The following is an 18,974-nucleotide window of genomic DNA, read 5'->3' on the forward strand; positions in this document are numbered from 1 at the left end:
GTTGCACAACTGAATTCATTCAACCGAAATGTGTCTTCCTCGTTTAACTCAACACCTCTGAATCAGAGAGGTGCAGGGGGCTGCCTTAATTGATGTCATCGGCACCCAGGGAGCAGAGTGTTGGGGGTTAACTGCCTTGCTCAAGGGCAAAAATGAAGATTTTTACACTTTGCCAGCTCAGGGATTCAAACCAGTTTCCTTTCAGTTACTGGCCCAATGCTCTTAACTGCTAGGCTACCTGCCGCCCCGATGTTATGTTCAATTCCAACAGAATGTGTAATCTGCAATCGTCTCAGTTTAATTTTAGTGCTCACAAATATGACAACAGCACCCTCGTGAAATGATTAGTTAGTGAAGTGTAGAGAGAAGACATTTTTAAGGTGACTTGATATGCAATAGCTGCTTCTATTTAAACAAAATAGCTGATTGATGTAGATCTATTTTTTGCTTTGATTATGTTTTATTTATTTTTACATCTATACATCTATTGCCACTATTGTTCATAAGGTGTAGAATATGTCTTATTCAAAAAGTGACACTTGAAGGCCACATCTAAAATCCCTGTGTTTACAGGACTCTGTCCACATCACAAGGGATTTTGTGTATGACTTTGGCTTCCTCATGCTTGATCAATCTTTATGGAAGGAGATCAACAACATGTACCAAACAGGCAAACATCAGAGTTAGACATTACAGTTATAGTGTTCACCATAAAGTTGAATAATACTGTAACCTTGCTGGTTGAGCTTTAGATTAATTCCTAACTGAATTAAAAGGGTGATCAGTCCACATATTGTACAAGAATTTTTCAGTGATCAAATGGAAAGAAATGGGGGTGTTTACTGCAGCTGGTTATAAGGTACCACAGTGTTGAGTCATAATACCATAAAACGGGGAAATGTTTACAATTGTTTTTCCACATTTCATTTTCCCCATAGTGGATTTTAGAAACACTTCAAATAAGGGTTGTGTTTCGTGAAGGTTTACCCTGGCGTGACGTTTTGATAAATGTGTAAATCTCTCTAGGACAAGGTCACTTTTATCAATAACCTCGCATGTATTTACCTCGCAAAAATGAAACGCTAATAAGCTGCTAATGTGGCTGTCATAAAGAACTACAAATGCCATGATGATCTGGACGAGGAGGTAAGAATCTCTGGATTAACTATCTAATGTTAGTTAAATGTAGTAATTCATAAATTGGCTATATTTCTTTTAATAGACAATTCTGTGAACTGTTGTGCAAGATTTAAATTGACACAATAACTGTTAGTAAAGGTGTCAGCTACAGATGAAGTGCAGGAGCGTGCGTAGATTTGTAGTTTTGCAAAATATCTACTTTGATGCTAATTAGCATTTTCGGATCTGAGTGTAAATAGAGCCGAATATATTGATAAAATTCACCTTGTGGTTTTATGGTATTATGACACCTCCACTGTGGGGCTCTATATAACTTCAGTGAGAATGGAATTCATTTGAACTGGTGTTTACTTTCAGGGTTTTCCATCTCCAGTGAGTTATACTGTTTACAGAACAGTGTTAATATGTAAAGGGTCACATAAGAGAGGCTTGGCATGTGACATTTTCCTTTATTTTCTGAGTCAAACAACACAAATAATATATTCCCGAATTAATTACTTAATATAAAATGTAGGCTGTTAGAAAACTGCAGTTTCTTATCCTATTATTTTCCCAAGATATGCATAAAATGGGCCATGGCCATATTATAGACCAATGACTACTAAACGAAGAAATAGCCATGTTGACGTTGAGCCATTATGCATGTTCTTTAATTAAAAGTTATGGCAGGTTTGCAAAGTGTTCGTGGCATTGAGCCGGTTTTGTCTGGAAGGGATACAGCTTTTGTCCAAACATTTTCGTAGCAGTTTTAGGAGAACTTACGCAGCAGGTTAGGATAATTGATGTAGCAGGTTAGGATAATTAGGTTAAGGTTACGAAAATGTTTAGGGTTAGCTAAAATGCAACAAACAAAACAATATAGATACTTTTGACGTCAATTTGACAAAAGCAATATCCCTTCTAGACATGACCCATTGAGCCCGCGGATGTTGAAGGAGGAGTCGATTCAGTTCTCTTTTCTTTTCCCACACAGCTTTCGAGCACTTGACGCTTCTCTGCTACTCGTCTTCTCAAGTTACAATCCCAACACGATTCCACAGCTCAATGCAACTTCTGTTCTTAAAGCGGAATCAATCAACCCTCCACCCAGCTTGTTATTAAGACAATTTGCTAGTTAATGTTTTTCTCAAACCCTTCTGAGTAGGCTACTTTTCGACAGGTGTTTTGGGCAGAGTGCCCGGAAGAAAAAATGTCCAATGGGAAAGATGCACCTGTGGCAGCGAAGTAAGTTTCAACGTCGTGACAGCTTGGCCTACTGCACTGAACTTTAAAAAAAAATATATCTTGGTTGTTCGGTTTATATAGTTATTCAACATCAATTTAATTAATGTAAATACGCAACTTTGTTTTATATATTGTCAATACAAGTATTTACTGATCAAGTAACTCAGTTACATTACTTTATTCAGAAGTTATTTTCCTCTTTACATTGGTGTTGTGTTGACATTGAGATGGACAGGGTCAGGATGGTAGTTTAACAATTAATATTTTGTGAGGGTTTATTTGAGAAATGTATTTTGTATTTTGGATTGAGTACATCTGATTCATGACTAATCAAATAATTCAACAAAAGACCAGTCAATGCATGAATAGCTGAAGATATTTATTTTAGAATGACTCTCTCCTTTCTAACTTATTCCTGTGAAGTGTAGTTTTACTTTAGTGCTTGTTTATTTCATGTTTCCACGAATATCACATGTTTTATGTTGAACATATGTTTTATGTTGACGAGCTCTTTGTGGAGGGGGAAATCCACTGTAGTGTTATCTTGAAGTCGTACAAGAAGGCAGGTTTTCTTAGATCATCTTGCAGCTGATTTCTAAGAGTTCTGACTCTAAATAAATGCGTACATTTGAGAATTTCACAGGACTAGCTTGGCCGAAAGGATTTTCTTCATTTTACTGTGCGTCAGAGAGCTTCAGATCCATCCGTGCCAGGTTTTAATGTTATGTGCACAAGTACAAGGAAATGCCTTTCTTGCATGCTCTGAACCCAACAATGCAGTAATGAAGGTAAGCGACACTATGAGCGGTGTGTGCAGACTGCTGTGAACAGGTTGGTGCTTGTGCATGTGTATTGACACGGTTGCAGGCAACTTACCTTACCTATGGGCCTTAGAGCCCTTCCATTACCTATTTTCTTTCTCTCAGGAAGAGAGCCTATACTAAAGCTGATACTTACTGTCATGTAACCATTGTAGTGTGTGTGTGCGCGCAGCTCCTCACAGATGACCCTGCAGGTGTGCCTTGAGGAGTGTATGGAGGCCCTGGACCTCTTCCTCAACAACCACTTCAGTGAGAGCCTGGACAAACTGCGGCCACGGTAACAGTGCCTCTCTCTGGACTAAAGTGGGCTTCAAACTCTCCATTGGCCAATTAGTGTGTAGAGGGTGTATTGAAGTATATTTGTGCAGCCATTTGTCGTTGAGTGGTGTGTAACTTAGTGCAGCATCAGCGCTGTTGAGGTGTGATGTACAGTGGTATTGTGGTGTAGTACAGTGAAGTGTCACACTTCCTGCTACCCATGGCATCAGGCCTCGTCACTTCTCCAGGATATGGAGTGTTTACTGAAGCTGACGCCCAGGGCTCAACGGGCAGAACGGAGGCCCTGGAAAATAAACACCATACTGCTGGAGTGAAATAGGAAAATAATTAAGTGTCTGTTGTTGGCTACTCTGTCTTTCCTCATTACCAATATGTAAAGCCAGTCAATATTGGAATAATTAGGTGTTTATTATTGGCTACTCTGTCTTTCCTCATTACCAATAGGGTAAAGCCAGTTTCTATATTGGAAGAAAGACACATTTTTTTCAAAAGGAAATTAAAATGTTCGCTGGATAATAAATACTTGCTGTTTTCTGATTGTTGTCAGTGAGGTATGTATGATGATGATGATGATGTTGTGTTGAAGGGCGAAGGAGAGCATGTACCATGCTCTGATCTACGCCACTGTGCTGGAGATGCAGGCTATGATGACCTTCCAGCAGGATGACATCATCAATGCAGGCAACACCATGAAGAGTGCCCAGGAGGTCTGCCAGAGGTGAGGATGCTACTATACATGGACACTCATCTGTTTCATGTCCTCTTTAACACATTAGTTCATATTATAGACAAGCAACATCCAGAAAAGGGAAATAGAGGGAAATCCTGGAATATTCTGACAGTTGGTCTGGCATCTAACAGTGAGGCCTAATATACCACTAGAGCTATTAGTCTCCTGTCCATCAGCCATAACCTGCAGGCAAATGAGAGCATTTACATGGCAACCAGGTCTCTTTGCACCCCGGCTATAATTTGCCTGTGTTTGCATGGCCAGAGCAGCTCTATTGATGGCCTACAGCAGTGGTATTCAACTTTTACCCTACGAGGTCAGAAGCCTGCTGGTCTTCTGTTTTACCTGATAATTGCCAGGTATAAATCAGTCCCTGATTTTAGATGGGAACAATGAAAACAAGCACTGGAATTGGCTTCGAAGTCCAGAGGTGATTTTGAGGGGCCTACAGCACAGGTGTCAAACTCATTCCACGAAGAGTAGAGTGGCTGCTGGTTTTTGCTCCTCCCTTGTACTTGATTGATGAATTAAGGTCACTAATTAGTAAGGAACTCCCCACACCTGGTTGTCTAGGGCTTAATTGAAAGCAAAAACCTACGGACACTAGGCCCTTCGTGGAATGAATGACACCCCTGGCCTACAGCAAGCAAGGAACACTTGAGATTGCTGGAGGTGGCCGAAAGGCTGTCATGTGTTATTATAATGTTCCACATTAATGCCCATGTGATTAACATGAGAAACATGCATTGCTCAATGAGATGTAATCTTTTTTTAGTCTTACACTCATAGTTGGTCTCATTTCTTCTTAGGTTTCGACGAAAGTCCCCTAGTAATATCAGTAAATCACCTGGAGAGCGTCTAACTGAAGGTAAGAGCGCTTTTTATAATTGGGCATCTCAGCCTATTATTATGGCAGATTTCAAATAGCCACTGATCGGGTGTGTGTGGGTTTGCAGAGCAGCTCCAAGCTCTCCATGCTGATGCGTGTTATGCTGAATGCTTGCTCCAAAGGGCTGCTCTCACCTTCCTACAGGTAAGACGGGTCCTCCTGTCCTCAACTCTAAATCTTACTGATCCTGGTTAATGACACCGCTGATGTTTCGTTTAGCATTAATGCACAGGTAACTGCCAAAATAAAGGAAACACTTGAGTAAATGAGGGATACAAAGTATATTGAAAGCGGGTGATTCCACACAGGTGTGGTTTTCTGAGTCAATTAAGCAATTAACATCCCATCATGCTTAGGATAATGTATAAAAAGGCCTAGTTGCCCATTAGAAGAAGAGATCAGTTACTTTGAAAGAGGGGTCTCAAGGGAGCATAAGGGCTTTAAAGTGGGTGCATGTGTATGTCTGTCTCTCGGCCATCAGATCTCAACCCAATGTAACACTTTTTGGAGATTCTGGAGCGGCGCTTGAGACAGCGTTTTCCACCACCATCAACAAAACACAAAATTATGTGATTTCTCGTGGAAGAATGGTGTTTCATCCCTCCAATAGAGTTCCAGACACTTGTAGAATCTATGCCAACGCTCATTAAAGCTGTTCTGGTGGCCCTATTAAGACACTTTATGCTGGTGTTTCCTTTATTTTGACCATTACCTGTATGTATGATAACTGTATCCAACTGATTAGACATCGGTCGATGGAACACATTGTAGTTTGCCTTCCTGCTTCTTGGTGTTTTGAGTCTGTGTGCATAGTTTTTAAAGAGCGATCGAACAGGTTTCCCTTGTCCTCTCATTCATTTGTGAATACAGTACATTACTGTCTCACCAGTTGACACCTTTTGTTAAAATGTTTTATTTTCCCTCTTAAGGATGAGAACATGGTGAGTTTTATCAAAGGAGGAATCAAAGTACGCAACAGTTACCTGATTTACAAGTAAGTTTGCAGGAGAAAGGGAAGAAATGGTTCTCACATTAAACAGGCTCACAGTGTGATTGTCAATCAACAGGTGGAGTCAATAGTTCTGTTTACCAAATGATGCACTGCTATTACAATAAGACTCTGCTCAGTTGTTAAAACAATAATGGCAATTTTCTCTGGTAAGTGTGTCGTTAGTCATTTAGATGTGTTTTTATTGTGTAATCAGGCATTATTTCAGCCTATAATATCATTATGTATAATCATGTTAGACTATGAATGACATAATTGCCTTTTTATGACACAGGGAGCTGCACACCTTCATACAGTCAAACAGCTCTCTCCAAGGACCCAACCACATTCACTTAGAGGGAGGGGTGTCTTTTGGGATCGGCGCATTCAACTTGGTTTGTCCCACAAGCATCCCCATATTCCATTAATGGTCCATTTGTTAGATCATTGCGTGTTTTAGCACACATGTCAGTCAGACATTATGCCGTATCACAGGATTCTGTACTGTCTTCCACAGACTCTTTCCATGTTTCCACCTCGGTTACTCAAAGTTTTAGAGTTTGCTGGCTTCTCTGGAGACAAGGTATAGTTGCTCATTCTAACTTGTCTAGAAAGTGATTGGTTTACAGCAGGGCTGCCCAGAGCTAGCCTGCTGTAGTTAATTAACATGATTCCCCTTAACAAGCAGGTCATTATTATAGTCCGGTTTGCCTCAGTCTCCCCCCTCTCACTATATATTGTATGTTTTTGTGTGCAGGAGTATGGTCTGTCCCAGCTGAATGATGGTGCCACTACAAACAACCTGCGCTCAATGCTGTGTGCCTTGCTGTTGCTCTGTTACTACACCTTCCTCACCTTCATACTCGGTACTCTACTCTTCACAACCAGGAAGTGAATGGAGATCACAAATTACTTGGCTGTTCGGAAATGACAGAGCGAGAGATAAAGAGAGGGTAGACTGTGTTTGAGTTTCTGGTTTTGTCCATACACAGCATCTTATTGAGTTCTTTATCACTCTGCAGGGACCGGTGAGGGGGACGTGGCTGATGCTGAGAAGCTGCTGAAGCCTTTCCGGCTCCGCTACCCACAGGTGAGTGACACTCCTCCTCCCCAGGCTCTCACCCAGCCCAAAGCAAACTCAACTCTGTATGGAACACAATGTGTACCGATACCAGCAGACTTCTGGGCAAACACAATCTAAAGTAATAGGTTTACAATGTGGGCGTAATGTGGGTAAGTAATGCACTGACCATGCGATAGGTCATTTAGTCAGAGGAGGTGCTTATGCTTGAGCTACCATTGTTTAAGTATGTCACTTTACAAGTGCTAGCCACCGACAAATTATTATATGGTGTTATCAGAGAATATTTACATTTCTCTCCACTTCCCTTCAGGGGGCCATATTTCTCTTCTTTGCAGGCAGGGCTGAGGCAATCAAGGGGAACATTGATGAGGTGAGCCTCTAACTACATGTCTATGTTATTCTTGTTATCTGTCTGTTTTTCCAGTCATATTTAGCAGTGGTGTTTGTATTGATAGGCCTAGAATGAGATCAGTGTGTGCCTGTGGTTTGCTGGTGGGGGTTACTGTAATGATATGTCACCAGGCGGTGGTGCTGTTTGAGGATGGCTGCAAAGCTCAGCAGCAGTGGAAGCAGTTCCACCACATGTGCTACTGGGAGCTGATGTGGTGCTTCACCTACAAGTGCGTGTGGAGGATGGCCTACTTCTACGCTGACCTACTGAGCAATGAGAGCCGCTGGTCCAAGGCAAGAGAGTGTGTTGAGTATGGCCTAGGACCCAATTTAAGATGACACAAAACCACTTGAGCAGACACTCTTAATTGAACCCAGTCAATGGTTTTGACCTGCCCACTAACTGTATGGCTTTTAAAGCCAATGCAGTATTTTTATCCCCACAACAGACTTGACATTATTAAACTCTACTTACTGTATAGCTGGGTCCTGACTGAATAAGGCTCATATTTCCTTCAGGCCATGTATGTGTACATGAAGGCTGCTTACCTGAGCATGCTTGCTCCGGGGGAGGCTAGGCCTTTTGGGGAAGATGAGGTGGAGCTCTTCAGGTAAACACATGTTCATCACAACAAAACATATAACTTGAAATTCCCCAGTCCCATTTCATTGTGACCACCCCTCTTTCCTGGCCCCTTCTCTTTTTCTGTCTTTGCCCGCTCTCTTAGACAGGTGTCCACCTTCAAGCAAAAGATAGCAGGGAAGTCTCCACCCACAGAGAAGTTTGCCATTCGCAAGGCTAGACGTTACAAAGCTAGCTGCCCAGTGAGGCTCCCAGTACCTGTGCTGGTGAGACCCCACAAACACACATGCGCACAGCTGCATAAAGACATGCACAAATCTGTTGCTAAGATGGTGAGGGTCACTTATATTTGTGTGGTTCTGACAGTATTCTCTCTTGCTACACTGTGCTGTAGGAGATGATGTACATGTGGAACGGCTTTTCCATGATCAGCAAGCGGCCAGAGCTGACCGAGGGCATGCTGCAGACACTGGTGGAGGCAGAGCGCACCCTGCTGGAATCTCCCGGTACTGCAACATGTCGGGGCTAACCAGTTTCAGGCAGTCAGACTGAACTGGGCCAAACCAGCCTGCTTGCCTCAGCGGGTCATGAAGCAATAACCACTCTTATAATATCACCAAAAGTGACTGGATAAAGACTGATTCTACACACATTCTGCTTGAGCCTGTGTTGAATAATTTTGAATGCATGGTTTTATAATCTGTGTTTTGTTTTGGAAGCGAATGAGTATTCAGTGGATGACCGCTGTGTGATCCACCTACTGAAGGGGCTGTGTCTGAAGAACCAGGGACACATTCAGGCTGCAGAGGAATGCTTCAACAAGGTGTACAACAGGTGACGTTGGGAGTCTTTTAGTCCGTGTATCTTTCATTTATACACACCTGGAATCTGTGTGTTATATAACAAAATGGTAAATACATGCCGACGCATACGTATCATGTTTGCTGAGAGGTTATAAAATTAGTTTATTGGTTTATTCGGATCCCCATTAGCCGTTGCTGAAACAGCAGCTTTTCTTCCTTAGGTCTAGTGTCACTTTTTTTAACAAGCTCATCCATGCCAAAGGGAAATATTTTCATGGTATTTAATCAAACAATGTGTTCTTTGTTTTGATTAAACCACACCAATGTTTAGCGATGCAGTGTTATGGAGGGTAGGACCTCAGCAGTGAAATGCTCTGAATAATGTCTAGAGATGTTTTTTTAGAATAGTCAGTGATATTTGAACATGCTCTTTGTAAACGACTAAGAGGTTGTTAATATGGCCGTCTGTTCTCTAACCTCCAGTGAGAAGAAGATCAAGTTTGACCATTACCTGGTGCCCAACGCTCTGCTGGAGCTCAGTGTGGTCTACATAGACACGGGCCGCAAGGAGGAGGCCATCAAACTACTGGTGAAAGCCAAGTGAGTCATCTCTTACTGGTTGTTCCAATACAGCCTGCAAGCTGTAGTAGGATGTAGCAGGCTTAAATTCCAGCTTGACATGAAAACACCTTATTAAACTAATGAAGATTCTGTTGATTGGTTAGTTGAAAAGAATGGCACCGGAGGAGATGGCTGCTGTTTTACGGGCTCCTAACCAATTATTTGTAACTTATTTTGACCTGAAAAGAGCTTCTGGATAGCAGAACAGCGATTACTCATCTCGAACTGGACAAAGATTTTTTTTCTTTAACGAGTATTCCAGGTACCCAACCAGGCCCAAATCCCTGTCATTCACGTGAAGAGAAGATGCAGATACAGGGGACGCCTCTACCATCCGTCCTATTGGCCAACGTGCAATCATTGGAGAATAAACTGGATAAACTCCGTTCAAGACTATCCTACCAAAGGGCCATAAAAAAAAAGAATATCTTGTGTTTCAGTCGTGGCTGAACGACAACATGGATAATATACTGGCTGGTTTTTCCGTGCACCGGCAAGACGGAACAGCTGCCTCCGGTAAGACGAGGGGTGCCAGTCTGTGTCTATTTGTCAATAACCACTAGTACACGAAATCAAATAAAGGAAGTCTCTATAAAATGCTCGCCTGAGGTAGAGTATCATGATAAGCAGTAGACCACACTATTTACCAAGAGTTTATCTGTATTTTTCGTAGCTGTCTATTTACCACCACAAACCGATGCTGGTACTACGATCTCACTCAACGAGCTGTATACCGCCATAAGCAAACAAGAAAATGCTCATCCAGAGGCGGCGCTCCTAGTGGCCGGGGACTTTAATGTAGGGAAACTTAAATCCGCTTTACCTAATATTTCTACCAGCATGTTACATGTGCCACGAGAAAAGAAAAAATTCTAGGCCATCTTTACTGCACACACAGAGATGTGTACAAAGCTCTCCCTTGGCCTCAATTTGGCAAATCTGACCATAAATCTATCCTCCTGATTACAAGCAAAAACTAAAGCAGGAAGTACCAGTGACTCGCTCAATACGGAAGTGGTCAGATGCTGCAGATGCTAAGCTATAGGACTGGAATATGTTCTGGGATTCTTTCAATGGCATGGAGTACATCACATCAGTCATTGGCTTCATCAATAAGGGCATCGATGAAGTCGTCTCCACAGTGACTGTACGTACATACCACAACCAGAAGCCATGGATTGCAGGCAACATCCGCACTGAGCTAAAGGGTAGAGCTGCCGCTTTCAAGGAGCGTGACTCTAACGCGGACGCTTATAATAAATCCCGCTAGCTTTGAAAGGCTGGTCATGGCTCGCATCAACACTATCATCCCAGAAACCCTAGACTGACTCCAATTTGCATGCCGTCCCAACAGATCCACAGATGACACAATCTCTATTGCACTCAACACTGCCCTTTCCCACCTGGACAAAAGGAACGCCTACTTGAGAATGCTGTTCATTGACTACAGCTCAGTGTTCAACACCATAGTGCCCTCAAAGCTCATCACTAAGCTAAGGACCCTGGGACTAAACACTTCCCTCTGCAACTGGATCCTGGACTTCCTGACAGCCCTCCCTCAGGTCGTAAGGGTAGTTAATAACACATCTGCCATGCTGATCCTCAACACGGTGGCCCCTCAGGGGTGTGTGCTCAGTCCCCTCCTATACTCCCTGTTCACCCACGACTGCGTGGCCAAGCATGACTCCAACACCATTAAGTTTCCACACAACGGTGGTAGGCCTGATCACCCACAATGAGACAGCCTATAGGAAGGAGGTCAGAGACCTGGGGGTGTGGTGCCAGGAAAACCTCAACGTGATCAAGACAAAGGAGATGATCGTGGACTACAGGAAAAGGGCCGAGCACACCCCCATTCTCATTGACGGGGCTGTAGTGGAGGAGGTTGTGCATCAAGTGCCTTGGTGTCCACAAACTATCATGGTCCAAACACACCAAGACAGTTGTGACGAGGGCACGACAACGCCTATTCCCTCTCAGGAGACTGAAAAGATTTGGCATGTGTCCTCAGAGTTGCAACACCGCCTGGTATGGCAACTGCCCTGCTTCGACCGCAAGGCACTAGACTAGAGAGTAGTGTGTACGGCCCAATACATCACTGGGGCCAACTTCCTGCCATCCAGGACCTCTATACTAGGCGGTGTCAGAGGAAGGCCCTAAAAATGGCCAAATACTCCAGCCACCCTAGTCATAAACTGTTCCCTCTGCTACTGCACGGCAAGTGGTACCGGAGCGCCAAGTCTAGGTCCAAAAGTGTTCTGCACAGCTTCTACCCCCAAGCCATAAGACTGCTGAACAGCTAATAAAATGGCTACCCAGACTATTTGCATGGACTATTTGATACTCACTTATCTATGCATAGTCACTTTACCCCTACCTACAGTTGAAGTCGGAAGTTTACATACACCTTTGCCAAATACATTTAAACTCAGTTTTTCACAATTCCTGACATGTAATCCTAGTAAAAATTCCCTGTTTTAGGTCAGTTAGGATCACCACTTTTATTTTAAGAATGTGAAATGTCAGAATAATAGTAGAGTGATTTATTTAAGCTTTTATTTCTTCACATTCCCAGTGGGTCAGAAGTTTACATACACTCAATTAGTATTTGGTAGCATTGCCTTAAACAATTTAAACTTGGGTCAAATGTTTCGGGTAGTCTTCCACAAGCTTTCCACAATAAGTTTGGGTGGATTTTGGCTCATTCCTCCTGACAGAGCTGGTGTAACTGAGTCAGGTTTGTAGGCCTCCTTGCTTGCACACGCTTTTTCAGTTCCGCCCACAAATTTTCTATAGGATTGAGGTCAGGGCTTTGTGATGGTCACTCCAATAACTTGACGTTATTGTCCTTAAGCCATTTTGCCACAACTTTGTAAGTGTGCTTGGGGTCATTGTCAACTTGGAAGACTCATTTGCGACCAAGCTTTCACTTCCTGACTGATGTCTTGAGATGTTGCTTTAATATATCTACATCATTTTCCCTGCCTCATGATGCCATCAATTTTGTGAAGTGCACCAGTCCCTCCTGCAGCAAAGCACCCCCACAACATGATGCTGTGTGCTTCACACTTAGGAGGAAAAATGGGGAGGCTTGCAAGTCGAAGACCACCATCCCAACATAACGATGGTCATTATGACCAAACAGTTCTATTTTAGTTTTGTCATACCAGAGGACATTTCTCCAAAAAGTACGATCTTTGTCCCCATGTGCAGTTGCAAACCGTAGTCTGGCTTTTTAATGGCGGTTTTGGAGCAGTGGCTTCTTCCTTGCTGAGTGGCCTTTCAGGTATGTTGATATAGGACTTGTTTTACTGTGGATATAGATACTTTTGTACCGGTTTCCTCCAGCATCTTCACAAGATCCTTTGCTGTTCTGGGATTGATTTGCACTTTTCGCACCAAAGTATGTTCATCTCTAGGAGACAGAACGTGTCTCCTTCCTGAGCGGTATGATGGCTGCGTGGTCCCATGGTGTTTATACTTGCGTACTATTGTTGTACAGATGAACTTGGTACCTTCAGGCGTTTGGAAATTGCTCCCAAGGGTGAACCAGACTTGGAGGTCTACCATTTTTTTCTGAGGTCTTGGCTGATTTCTTTTGATTTTCCCATGATGTCAAGCAAAGAGGCACAGAGTTTGAAGGTAGGTCTTGAAATGCATCCACAGGTACACCTCAAATGGTGTCAATTAGCCTATCAGAAGCGTCTAAATCCATGACATAACTTCTGGAATTTTCCAAGCTGTTTAAAGGCACAGTCAACTTAGTGTATGTAAACTTCTGACCCACTGGAATTGTGATAGTGAAATAATCTGTAAACAATTGTTGGAAAAATTACTTGTCATGCACAAAGTCGATGTCCTAACCGACTTGCCAAAACTATAGTTTGTTAACAAGAGATTTGTGGAGTGGTTGAAACACTTAGGTTGGAGTCATTAAAACTAGTTTATGTAAACTTTCAACTGTACATATTACCTTAACTAACTTGTACCCCCGCACATTGACCCCGCACATAGCCTCGTTATTTTATTGTTGCTCTTATTTTTTACTTTCGTTGATTTAGTAAATATTTTCTTAACCAACAACGAAGTTAACAAATAGAGTTAAGTGCTTGTAAGTAAGCATTTCATGGTAAGGTACAACACCTGTTGTATTCGGCGCATGTGACAAATAAAATTGTACTTGAATTGTTTGTATTGAGGCTAGACTGGAACAAAATTCTGTTCTACAGGACCAGGATTTGTGACTGATGCAAGATGGTTAGCTCCAAAAATAATGGGACAAACTTTCTGTTTTGGCTCTGTAATCCAGCACTTTGGATTTTACATTATACAATGACTATGAGGATTTGAAATGATACAGGTTAAAGTGCTGGAGTACTGAGCCAAAACATGTCACTGTCCCAATGCTTTTGGAGATTTGAGTATACACACACACACACAAATGTTACTGTCTTATTCATGATTCCTATCCACTTTGTTCTGTTCCCTCAGAACTAACTACAAGGAGTACTCCATGGAGTCACGCACCCAGTTCAGGATCCATGCTGCTCTCTCCAAACTCAAGGCTGACACTAGTGACCAAGATGAAATCACACCACTGTAGTATAACAGGTGTCATTGTGCTGAGCAAGCACTGGACTTGCTTCCCCTGCCATGTGTAGATGTTCCAGGAAGACTTGCTCTCTTTTTTTATCCTCAGACACTTTGATCACTGCCTCAATGTTACTTGCTTTGTGGTGAAAGTCTCCTTCCTTCATGGATGGTGGTCTCTCCCTGATTAAAACACTTGAGTTTTGAATGGGAGTTGGTAGAAGTTGCCTCTACCTGCTGGTTCTAGATCAGAGGCATTTTATCCACCTACTGGGTGATGAACACCCATGGTTAGGTTCAGATTTTATCTTTTGTGTTTGAATGTGTGGTACTTACATCACTGTACTGGTTACCCATAACAGTAGATGGGAGGCAGTTGATCAAAACAATTTGAATACAGTATATCCACTTTTTTGTGGGAAAAAACATGTTGAAATGAACTTAACAATGTAAGTAATGTTTGGATATGAGGTATCGTTTTGCTTTTAATTTCTCCAAAAGTGATTGAGTATTACTGTAAGCATTTTGACAAAAGCACCCCTTTGGTGATAACTGAATAAGACAGACATATGACTACATAACGTATGACATTGCTTTGATCCCAGAGTTATTTTAACAAATGTATTAACATTTATGTAGAAGGACCTTAATAATCAATAGGTCATGCTACATTTGTTTTATGTATGTTGTCCCTGCTGCAATGTACAGAGGAAAGTAGTCAGTTGAAATAAGTTTAACCTCTGATAGTGTACGCATTATTTGAAGTAATGAATGTCAATCAAGACCTTGTACAAAGAAAGGTGTGGTTAAACAATTTGAAAAACATGATTAAATATGTCCATTTGCTAGAAGCCCTCATTGTTTTATATTTTACTGGAGCGTATTTCAAAGTAGAGTGTAACCCATCCTTGTCCAGATTGCCCTATAAATAACAAACTGATTAAGAGGTGACTTTACAGATAAAGATGTATGACTGGTACCTACACGGAGTGTACAAAACATTATGAACACCTGCTCTTTGCATGACAGACTAACTGCACGATGAATGGGAGTAGACGGGTTGAAGGATTTTTAAGCCTTGAGACATGGTTTGTGTTTGTGTAGCATTCAGGGTGAATGGACAAGACAAAATATTTGGTGTCTTTGAACAGGGTATGGTACTGGGTGCCAGGCACACTGGTTTGTCAAGAACTGCAACGCTGCTGGATTTTTAACATTTAACAGTTTCCTGTGTGTATCAAGAATGGTCCACCACCCAAAAGACACCCAGCCAAATTGACACAACTGTGGGAAGCATTAACATGGGCCATCATCCCTGTGGAACGCGTTCGACATCTTGTAGAGTCCATGCCCTGATAAATTGAGGCTGTTCTGAGGGCTAAAGGAGGAGGTGTAACTCAGATATTAGGAAGGTGTTATTAATGTTTTGTATACTGTGTATATACTTACCTGCTACTTCCTTGAACTTAATCAGTGGATCATGACATCACACCCAGTGTCAATCATGGGGCAGCAGGTAGCCTAGTGGTTAGAGCGTTGGACCAGTAACTGAAAGGTTGCTGGATTGAATCCCCAAGCTGACAAGGTAAAAATCTGTCGTTCTGCCCCTGAACAAGGCACTGTTCCCCGGTAGGCCGTCATTTTAAATAAGAATTAGTTCTTAACTGACTTGCCTAGTTAAATAAAGGTTACATACACGGTCTGCACAACAGTGTGCACTATGTAAGGCCAGGGTATAAATATTTTACATTCTTATATACTTTGTCCATTTACATGGAAATTCATTTTGTGAAGTCAGCATACAAATACACAAAATCTATAATACATACATGATCTAATTGTAGGGTGTACACCTAAACTATTGGGGCCAGTATCCCAGACACAGATTAAGCCTAGTCCTGGACTAAAAAGCTATTTTCTAATGGAGATTCTCTATTGAACATGCTTAGTCCAGGACTAGGCTTCATCTGTGTCCGGGAAACCGACACCTTAGGGTTGCAATGATATTCAGGTATTTTTAACATATTGAGTCAGACCGAGGGTCTTGAGACCATGACCAGACCAAGCTTGCATTTACTTGGTCTCAAGTAGTCTCAGACCAACCCTCAAGATCAAGACTCAATTTCTGGTGTATACTATATACAGCCTGCCGATTTCATATGGTTCTGGATGGTGGTTTGCTAACCCCATGCCTAGCCTCATCCCTTTAACCATAACCTAACTTTAACCAATTTCAATCCCCGTGTCTTTGGATCTGACTGTTTTATGTTAATCATATCTCATACACTGAACAAAAATATAAATGCATCATGTAAAGTGTTGGTCCCATGTTTCATGAGCCAAAATCAAAGATACACCTTTTCCATATGCACAAAAAGCTTATTTTTGTGCATTTTGTTTTTACATACCTGTTAGTGAGCCTTTCTCCTTTGCCAAGATAATCCATCCATCTGACAGGTGTGGCATATCAAGAAGCTGATTAAACAGCATGATCAATACACAGGTGCACCTTGTGCTGGGGACAATAAAAGGCCACTCTAAAATGTGCCGTTTTGTCACACAATGCAATGCCACTATGTCTCAAGTTTTGAGGGAGTGCAATTGGCATGCTGACTGCAGGAACATCCACCAGAGCTGTTGTCAGATAATTGAATGTTAATTTCTCTACCATAAGCTGCCTCCAACGTCGCTTTAGAGAATTTGGCAGTACGTCCAACCGGTCTCACAATCGTAGACCACATCTGTGAACTGCCCGAAACTGTATCCTCTTTGAGAACTCTAAGGAGTGGCACCATGCAGTTTCACTGCAACAACTTGCAAGGAACCCTGGCCTCTGCTCAGAACCCCACAGAGTATAGCTTTTTGCAGCAGTTAACAAGGCACAACCCCCCCTCCTTGCTCAGGGCATTTTACCTCCAGGGTTAGTGGATGTGGACCAACCATGCAGCATACTTCTACAACTGGTACACACAGAACAATGTGGCCCGCCACCCCTGTATCTAGACGATCCAGAGGACGGCTGGTCAAATGCGACATACAGCTTTCTCTTAATCTGTGTGAGGACAGACTGTTAGTCAAGATTATGAATCTTTGTTTTTCCTGCTGTGTCTCTGGATAAGAAAAGTCTGCCAAACAGCTAAATGTGGTGTGATGTGGATTTTGCCTGTTTTTAATATTGTGTAATTGTTTTCCAATAATAAACATGTTTATATCACATGAAAAATCATTATTCCTATACTAGCTACTAGTCTATAGCTCAGTAAAAAAAGACTCCTGAGTGTCAGTAAAGTATGAGACATTAGACGTAGTGCGTTTTATTTATTACAGCAGCCAAACTCAAAACGCACAGTTGACAACGACAATACATTTACAAAGTTGACTAAATAGTCATATTTACAAAGTCAGTGCCTTATGACGAGGAAGCAGCAGGAGGGACGTGGCTCTGTTCTTCTTTTAGTCTACGTTTCATCAGCTTCCTTTTCTTCTTCTCCTCCTTTTCAATTTCACTGACCATCTCCAGGAACTTGGGGCTTCGGGGGTCCATAGCGTAGCCAAAGCGTTCTCTGGCCTCAGCTAGCAGCCTTTCACGACGGGCCTTCTCATCTTTCAACTTCTGTTTCGCCTCCCGTTTTTCCTTCCTCCAGTCAGCCACCATCTTAGGCATCTTGGCCATATTGGCTGCAACCAGTTTCTCTCTGCAAAAGAAGATAGGAGGGGGTGTTAGCCAAGTATCATGTCATCATAAAAGCTACTATAAAAAGGTATGGTTAGACAGAGTTTTATCCACCTGTCAAGGAAATGCTGTACTTCCACAACACTATCAAAGAACAATATGAATTGGAACCAAAGCCTCTCAGACTGTTGAGCATATTTATTTATGTTATACATACATACATACAAGAGGCCTCTCATTGAGAGATGTCATGCCCATGTAACTAATTGCCTTGAGTCATATAGGCAAATGTCATGCAGTAACTACCATTCTCAATTTCTCTCAATGTTATCTAGTATGGCACATTGCGTAGAAACAAACATGTAACTTGACAGGTCCTAAAAAGATAGCTAGTATTAGCTTGATTAGCATGGATGTTTACCTCGCGAGACGTTTCGCATTGGCTTCCTTCGTTTTTGCCTCGACGTTCTTCAGCATCACCTGGAGCGGAGGGTTCCATTCCCTCTCCTCTGCTATCATCTCCTCGAGCTGGGCATGGCTGGGCCACAGCTTTGCAGGGTCGATTCCCGACGAAGAGCCATACCGGCCGAATAGCTTGCGGTCATACTTCGCTGTCTTCTGCCATTCCGGAGTTTTCTCGCTTTCTCTATCTGGTATGTATGGATCTTTCAAATTTAATTTCAGTGGTTTAGGGTTATAATTTGCTATCTGGTGTAGAAGCCCCCAGTGTGAGCTGGCAGGATTATATGATTTTAAGGGTGAAACCCCTCGAATAGCCCAGCTAAATATTGCTGTCCTCCTGCACAACATGGAGGTCGCCATTTTTTTGTGGCAAATTTTGGAGGACCCTCGTTGCGTCAGATTTGATTGCTCATAGGTGACTACAACATCGCCTGTCCGTTATTCTTGTCATCATCATAAGCAAGAGGATCATAGAGGTATCGAAGGTGCTGTGACAAAAGACAGTCTTGCCAATTCTGATTTGAAACTCTTAGGCTATAGGCCTAGTCAGTGTTATAATTAAAACAAATATTATTGTGTTGCCAAATTATTATCCATAGCATATAATTGAAGTTTAGGTCAAAATTGCCTTCATTTTGAAAAGTAGTACCGTATGCTACAGAATGTGGGCTGTATCCAATCAGTCTTATCAGTGGAA

The 18,974-nt window shown here is 42.2% G+C and overlaps 2 protein-coding genes across 6 annotated transcripts; one reads left to right on the forward strand and one right to left on the reverse strand.

Moving 5' to 3' along the window:
- Window positions 1-2,047: 2,047 nt before the first annotated feature.
- Window positions 2,048-14,993, forward strand: LOC139576643 (tetratricopeptide repeat protein 39A-like). 5 transcript variants are annotated; one of them, XM_071402967.1, is made up of 18 exons: window positions 2,048-2,364; window positions 3,341-3,462; window positions 4,051-4,182; window positions 5,004-5,062; window positions 5,151-5,227; window positions 6,013-6,077; window positions 6,367-6,466; window positions 6,589-6,654; window positions 6,829-6,958; window positions 7,094-7,161; window positions 7,466-7,525; window positions 7,678-7,839; window positions 8,065-8,156; window positions 8,274-8,394; window positions 8,523-8,634; window positions 8,848-8,962; window positions 9,415-9,531; window positions 14,044-14,993. In XM_071402967.1, exons 2-18 carry the CDS (start codon window positions 3,368-3,370, stop codon window positions 14,153-14,155), a joined length of 1,683 nt encoding a protein of 560 aa, XP_071259068.1. In that variant the 5' UTR covers window positions 2,048-2,364; window positions 3,341-3,367; the 3' UTR covers window positions 14,156-14,993. The 5 variants fall into 5 exon arrangements, with proteins under 5 accessions (XP_071259068.1, XP_071259047.1, XP_071259057.1 ...); XM_071402946.1 differs by having other exon boundaries at window positions 3,358-3,462; XM_071402956.1 differs by having other exon boundaries at window positions 2,050-2,364; window positions 3,358-3,462; window positions 6,829-6,937.
- A 2,452-nt stretch (window positions 14,994-17,445) lies between these two features.
- On the reverse strand, window positions 17,446-18,724 carry LOC139576665 (large ribosomal subunit protein mL64-like). Its single transcript, XM_071402997.1, has 2 exons — window positions 18,237-18,724; window positions 17,446-17,837 (listed from the first exon to the last, which is right to left on the reverse strand). The coding sequence occupies exons 1-2, from the start codon at window positions 18,635-18,637 to the stop codon at window positions 17,552-17,554; spliced, it is 687 nt and encodes a 228-aa protein (XP_071259098.1). The 5' UTR covers window positions 18,638-18,724; the 3' UTR covers window positions 17,446-17,551.
- Window positions 18,725-18,974: the final 250 nt, after the last annotated feature.

Source organism: Salvelinus alpinus, chromosome 1, assembly GCF_045679555.1.
Source record: "Salvelinus alpinus chromosome 1, SLU_Salpinus.1, whole genome shotgun sequence".
NCBI lineage: Eukaryota > Metazoa > Chordata > Actinopteri > Salmoniformes > Salmonidae > Salvelinus > Salvelinus alpinus.